The sequence below is a fragment of the Nematolebias whitei genome, chromosome 8 (assembly GCF_014905685.2).
Source record: "Nematolebias whitei isolate Nwh7 chromosome 8, NemWhi1, whole genome shotgun sequence".
NCBI lineage: Eukaryota > Metazoa > Chordata > Actinopteri > Cyprinodontiformes > Rivulidae > Nematolebias > Nematolebias whitei.
Window position 1 is genome coordinate 4,917,177 of NC_056505.1, and position 7,012 is coordinate 4,924,188.

The 7,012-nt window shown below is 44.8% G+C and overlaps 1 protein-coding gene across 1 annotated transcript in view; it reads right to left on the minus strand.

Annotated features, from left to right (window-relative positions):
• fgf5 (fibroblast growth factor 5) overlaps nucleotides 1–6,613 on the minus strand; it is a 14,873-nt gene extending 8,260 nt beyond the window's left edge. The window contains exons 1-2 of the mRNA XM_037680155.1: nucleotides 6,403–6,613; nucleotides 4,095–4,198 (exon numbers count right to left, since the gene is read on the minus strand). Of these exons, the coding sequence (XP_037536083.1) occupies nucleotides 4,095–4,198; nucleotides 6,403–6,613 (315 nt within the window). The remainder of the gene's footprint in view (nucleotides 1–4,094; nucleotides 4,199–6,402) is intronic.
• Nucleotides 6,614–7,012: the final 399 nt, after the last annotated feature.

The following is a 7,012-nucleotide window of genomic DNA, read 5'->3' on the forward strand; positions in this document are numbered from 1 at the left end:
AGTCTAACCAGGTTCAAGTCTAACCAGGTTCAAGTCTAACCAGGTTCCTTTACGTTCTTTAAGAACGTCCTCCGCCTGGTTGTTCAAGGAGCCGTGCAGACGAAACAGAAGAAGTGGAAACTTGTTTGTCCTGGACGAATAAGCTCAACAAACCTTTAACTAAACACCACATCATGCTGGGTACTGCCTCCAGGTAAAAATGTTTTTGCATGTTTCTGTGTGTTTGTCTGCAGTGTTAGCAAAATATCTCATGAAACTTTCAGAAAATAATAGTTGGATTTACAGCTGATTAACTTTTTGAGTAAACAGAAGTCGAGATGACGGTCATGAGACGGCTGATCCGTATTAACCAGCTCAGAACTGGCCACGACTCAGTCAGTTTGACAGATGTTGAGCTAAGATTTCATGTGGTAGTAGCTGAGAGTCATTCAGAGCATGAACTCTGAGCGTGACATCAAGGTCTGACCAAGGTGGCTGTTTCTCAACATCAGATGATCTTAGCCTGAAACTATGATCCTTTATCTTTGTCTTGTATTTCAGTGACTGGATAGGAGGAGTGATCGGAAGGTCGCCGGTTCAACCCCCCGGACCAACAACATCAAAGAGTGGAAAGGGGAACCCACACCTGCCTCCACCTTCACTTGCCCCACTCTGGATCCTTGAGCAAGACCTTAACCCCCACCATCTGCTCCACACAGAGGGCTGTGGTCATCAGGAAGGGCATCCAACATAAAAACAAAGGCCAAGTCTTCGTTCAACTTAGTTCGCTGTGGTGACCCCTGTGGGAGGGAGCAGCCGAAAGAAGAAGAAAATAATAAATATATATTTCAGTGTCTGGATCACACTGAATCCCACTTCACGCTCTGACCTCTACAAGCACAATCAGCTGATGAACGTCCCTCCACAGCTTCAGGAAAGTACGATTAGAGCTGCAGCATGAATCACCAGCAGCTGCAGCGGCTCGTGTCCTGAACTTGTTTCTTTGTGGTCCGCTCCTCTGTGTATTATCACCCACTGCAGACAGGCCCTAATCTGCTCTCACTAACAGGGAGCCGTTTCTTTCTTTTCTCCTGCCAAGTTTCCCCACAGATGACTGGTCCGTGTGTCTGACCAGCGGCCGGACCCACGGCCCGCTGGTGGAGCTGCTGCTGCGGGCAGATTGAAGCTCGCTGAGCGTTCAGGGGGATTTAAAGGCCTTCAGATTACAGCAGAGCGCCACGACGCGCTGCGGTCGGAGTGTGGGATGAATGCAGCAAAGTGTCGAAGCTGAAGAAAAAGAAGTCCAAACAATAACTTGCAGCAAAGATGGAGATCATCTTTACAGAAAAGAAAGCACGAGGTGGTGTTTGCATGAACAGAACAGAAGCTACAGCCGAATAACGTCAAATTTATAGAATTATCTTCTGAGTGGTGCACGTCCACTTCAGGACAAGCCTGTTGCTCCAGGTTCACAGTGCTCGTAAAAACTTTTTATAAACAGCAAATCTGTTGAAAACACTGAAATCTTTAGGAGCTGAATGACAGATGTAGTTCAATCAGCACAATGATGCGTTTAGACCCTAAAAAGACCAAGTTTGCTGCTTTTAAAACAAAGAATCTGCGTTGACCCAGTGAATTCCAGTAACGCATCTTTCTCGGCTGAAGATAATGGTTCCGTTTTTATCTGAGTGACAGGAGTTTTTGTGTTAATGTTGGTAATAGTGTATCTGCTTCAGTGCCTCTTTCCTGTGGAGTTCCGCAGGGCTCGATTCTTGGACCCCTTCTGTTTTCATTGTATCTGCTCCCTTTGGCGTCTATCCTGAGCAAACAGCGTTCTTTTCACTATGCTGATGATTGTCAGATTTATCTCCCGTTAAAACCTAATAGTTCTTGCTCCATTCACCCTCTGTTAAAATATCTTGATGACATCAAGGCATGGATGACTTCAAATTTTTTAAGTTTTAACGATCAGAAAACTGAAGTTATTTTGTTTAGCCCTAGCTCTACTACTGTCTCTGTTCCTCTTCAGCCATATATTAGCTGTTATATTAGCTATGCAGTATAGCTATGATATATTTTTTAAATCTCCACACAGTACAGAATCTACTCTTTTAAAGGTTTTCAATTAAACATGTTTAGCAACGAACTCTGGTGACTGTGTTTTCCTCTTACTTTTAGATTTATCAGCTGCTTTTGACACGGTGGACCATAACATCCTACTTTGTTGTTTGAAGCAATGGGGGGTGTCAGCAGTGCAGCACTGGACTGGTTTAAGTCCTACTCAGCATAGCGTACTTTCTGTGTCTGCCTTGGTGACCACATGTCCTCCTCTGCTCCTCTCTTGTGTGGGGTTCCACAGGGCTCAGTCTTAGCCCCCCTCCTCTTCACACTATACCTGCTCCCTCTTGGTTCTATTTTTAGAAAATATGGGATCTCCTTTCATTGTTACGTGCATGATATGCAGATATATGTCCCGCTAAAGAAAAAGGACTCTAACTCTCTGGCCTCTGTGTTTTCATGTCTGGGGGACATAAACCTGGATGAACTTCTTAAAGTTCAATGAGGGAAAGACTGAGGTGATGGTCTTTGGAAGATCCACAGAGACTCCCAATGTAAATGTTGGTTCCTTGGCCCAGTACATTAGATCAACTGCTACAAACTTGGGGGTCAAAGTTAATGCTGGACTAAAATTAGAAAACCACATCAGAACTGTTAAAACGAGTTGGTTTTTTTTCCCCATCTGAGGCAGCTAAAGTAAAGCCGATTCTTTCTCAGCGGCATTTTGAAACAGTAGTTCACACTTTTGTGACCACTCGGCTGGACTATTGTAACGCACTTTATACAAGAATCGGTGACTCATGTATCTCTCGCTGGCTGCCCGTACATTCTAGGATTCATTTTAAAATTATTTTTATTTGCTTTTAAAACTCTTAATGGACTTGCCCCGCCCTATCTGTCCAAGTTGCTACATCCATACACACCCTCCCGATCCCTTAGGTCATGCGTGCCCAAGACAAAGCGTAAGCCCAGAGGAGCCCGGGCTTTGGCTGTGGCAGCTCCTAAACTGTGGAACAACCTTCCCTTGAACATCAGACTCTTCCCTGTCCGTTTTTAATTCCCTTCTTAAAACCCATCTCTTCTCCCTGGCCTTTGACAACATCTGAAATGTTTACTTTATATCATTTTAATTGCTTTTTTATTATCTGACTGTATGATTGTTTTATCATGTGTACAGCACTTTGGTCCTGAGGGTGTTTAAAGTGCTCTATAAATAAAGCTGGCATGGTATATTAGCATATAACAGTCTTACAAATCGTGGGATGGTTTTAGACTCTGACTTTAAGTTTAATAAACAGATCAACTCTGTTCTACAGAAAAGCTTCTTCCAGTTAAGACAGATAGCGAAGATTAAGCCAGTGATGTCCAGATCTGACGTGGAAGAAATAGTCCATGCCTTTATTACTACCTTACTGGACTACTGTAACGCACTTTATGTTGGGTCAGTCAGGTCTACCTTTCACGTCTCCAACTCGTCCAAAATGCTGCAGCTCGACTCTTAACAGGAACTCAGGTTTGAGCATATTTCACCAGTTTTGTCCTCCCGTTACTAGCTCCCTGTACATAACAGAACAGCTTTTAAAACTCTCCTGATGACCTTTAAGTGCCTAAATGGCCTTGCACCCTCATTTCTCTCTGATCTACTTCAACCATATGTTCCTCATCAGGCGCTGAGATCATCTGATCTGCTGCTCTTGGTTGAAGCTCAGAGAAGATGGGGCTTTTTCAGTCGTGGGCCCTAAACTCTGGAACAATCTGCACCCCAACATTAGACGGGCCCCTTCACTTCCTGTTTTTAAATCTCCCCTAAAAACACACCTGAATTCACTGACGTTTAACACAATGTGATCTGATTTAGTATTTTATTGTTCTGTGTATTTTATGTGTTACTTTTGTTGCTTTTATTAATTTTTGGTTTTATTTTATTTTTTTCATTAACTTACTCCCATTGACATTTATTGTTAAGCACTTTGGTAACAGCTGCTGTTTTTAAATGTGCTTTATATCGAACCAGAACTGGGCGAGAATGATCCAATTGGGCGCAGTGGGATACTCACAGTGGCATGGAGCCATCCTCGTTTATTCATGGCCAGGTACCTGTTGCTGTGAACTCCTCTGATCCCGATCACGCCCTGAGAAATCGCAATCAGCTCCAGGACACCTGGAAGGAAGAATAAAAATCAGCATGCTCCAACGACTGAAGGACAATAACATGAACTTTCCTTTCCTTTTGTTTTCTGTTTCAGTAACAACCGTCAGCAACACTTTTAAACTGGTAATAAAAGAGGTTTTTTATCTTTATTTCAGTCGAGAAACACATTCGCCAAACTGATTCTTCTGCAGGTTCAGCTCAGGATTAAACACCGGGATGTTTTCTGCATTGCTGAGAAATGTGAGAAAGTTTGGGCTTAAAATAACGGATCCATGAAGGCAAACAGCTGCTGAATGAGAAGGTTGCTGGTTTAAATCTCAGCTGTGATCGTTCTGAGACGTGTTGCCTCCACAAAATTCAAAACTACAGTGTTTTCCCCTGAAAAGGTCAAATATTTTAGTTTCAACGTTTAATCGTTTTGCTCCACTTGAAATAACTAAATCGCTGCAATTTTATTTACATTTTACCCAATGGCTCAACCTTTTCAGAATTTGGGTAAATACTCCGTCTCTGTGCAGCCGTCCTTCACAAACACTGACCAAATGTGCAGAAAAACATCTATTATTTTGAGTTATGATCTGCTGTGATGATGTTAGAAAAGACATTTAGTCTCCTGCTGGTCCATCAGGCAGGACTCATGGACCGGACGTGTCCTCTGAAGGGACCCTGACAGGAAGACACGTCCACAGAGGACCCATCTGTCAGGAGAAGAGCGAGGAGACGTGTGATGGTGCAAGACAAAGTCCAAATCTCATCCAGAGGTTGAGCCTTTTGGCTACCTCACACGAACCCTTGGTGATTGTTTTTACGACAGATGTTCTTCCAGACACGGAGCTGCCACGGCCTCTGGGTGGAGCAGAGAGCTGCTGTCGGGGGCGCCCAGGGGAGAAGATGGTGGGGGGTGAGGGCCTTGCTCAAGGGCCCAGAGTGGGGCAAATGAGGGTGGAGGCAGTGGGTGTTTCGCCTTTCTCACCCACTCTTTGATCTTGTTGGTACCGGGAGTTGACCCAGTGACATGCCGATCACATGCCCACCTTCTCCCACCACTGCACCACCCCTCCCCATATAAAATCCAACCAACGCTTTTGCCCCTTTAGGAGTGAAATAAATAAAAAATAATAATAATAATAATAAATTAAAGCAGAAAACATTTCCTCCTGTCGTCTTTCTTCACAATTCAAATGCAGATTTTATCGTCTTTAAGGAAAATGTTCCTGCACAACGTTCCCGTCTCTGTTCGTCTTTAGCTTCAGAAAAAATGAACCGAATCAGCTGTTAGTTTATCTTGTGATGATTTAAACCTGAACAATAATCAGTTAGCAACACGTGCACGCTGACTGACTTCACTACACCAACAGAACAGCAGCTGAAAGTTACAATGAGCAGGACAACACCTAAAGGCTAAAAGCTAAAAGCTAAAACCAGCAAAACAGTTGCTTAAAATGATAGAACTAACAGAACAAAATATATGTAGGCTATTAAAATTCATAGTAAAGCAACTAAAGTCCCAATCAACAACAGTTGTTAAGAAATATAATTAGCAAAACAATAGCTAAATGCTAAAATTAGCTAAGTGGTTAATGGAAACACAAAAAAGTAGATAAAGACAAAAAAATGGTAAAAGTTAATTAAAGTAAAAGCAGCAAAGTTTGTTCGGGGTTTGAGAAATCTCAACTCTTGTTTATGAAAAATGTAAACAAAGCTGAATAATTCATAAAGAAAACTTCAGCTGACAATGAGCTGAACCTTGTGATTGCACTGTGGCTGAAAGAGCTGAAGTTAGCTGAAGGAGTCCAAAACAAATCTCTGATCACTGACTCAGCTTTAAATCTTTTTAACTTCACATTCTGTCAGAAACCTTCCTCAGAATCTTTGTTTGTTTGTTTGTTTGTTTGTTTGTTTGTTTGTTTGTTTTCATTCAGGGTTTTAAACTCTGAATCAGTGCATCTGTCTTCTCTGCAGCTGATTGTTGGTGTCAGTCGTGCTGACACATCGCTGCACCTGTTCCTTCCACAAATACTCTACCTGCCGACATCCCGGACAGACTCACACGCACGCGCGGCTCAGGCTGCCTAAGTTTAGGACGCTTCCTGTGTAAATCACGGCTGCTCCAGCTGTCAGAGACAGATCTGTGCAGCCTGATGACTGAGCGTGCAGCGCGCGCTCCCAGCGGGGCGCACGGGGCTGCTGTGCGCGCGGTTTGCAGGACTCACTCAGCTGGTTGGGCTCATGGCTGCCGTTCACTCTGCCGTCGGGATGAATCTGCAGATGGAAGCCGATGCCGACCCTACAGTAGAGCCTGCAGCTCCTGCGTCCCGCGCGCACCGTCTCGTGCAGGAGTCGGCTCTCCAAAGACGCGCGCGGAGCTCCGGCTGCGGCGCGAATCAACTGAGCGACGGTGAGCAGGTAAAGAGGAACATTCATTCTTCCACAGAGGACCGTCACTGCCCCGCCGCTCTCATCTTAGCGCTCCTGCATGACGTCATGAATCCAAAATAAACAAACCAACAAAAAGGCGTGCGCACACGCGCGCGCTGCTTGGCACGGCCCCGGCTGCAGAGGCTGGAGAGGTTTAGTTGGTGCGGGGATATTTATAACGCGGGTGATCTCACTGCTCCGTGCGCTGAAGCACGCGCGTTCATCCAGATCCTGTGGCCGAGCTGCCGCTCGTGCTCCGCACGCGCAGGACGCGCTGTGCGCCGCGTTTTACGCGCACAGACTTAAAGGTTTTGTTCAGAGCATAACGCGACGACTGGTTTGATTTGGGAGGAAGAGTCTGAGCTTCTCAGGTGGTCCAGCGACACTGGGGGGGGGGGGGGGGGG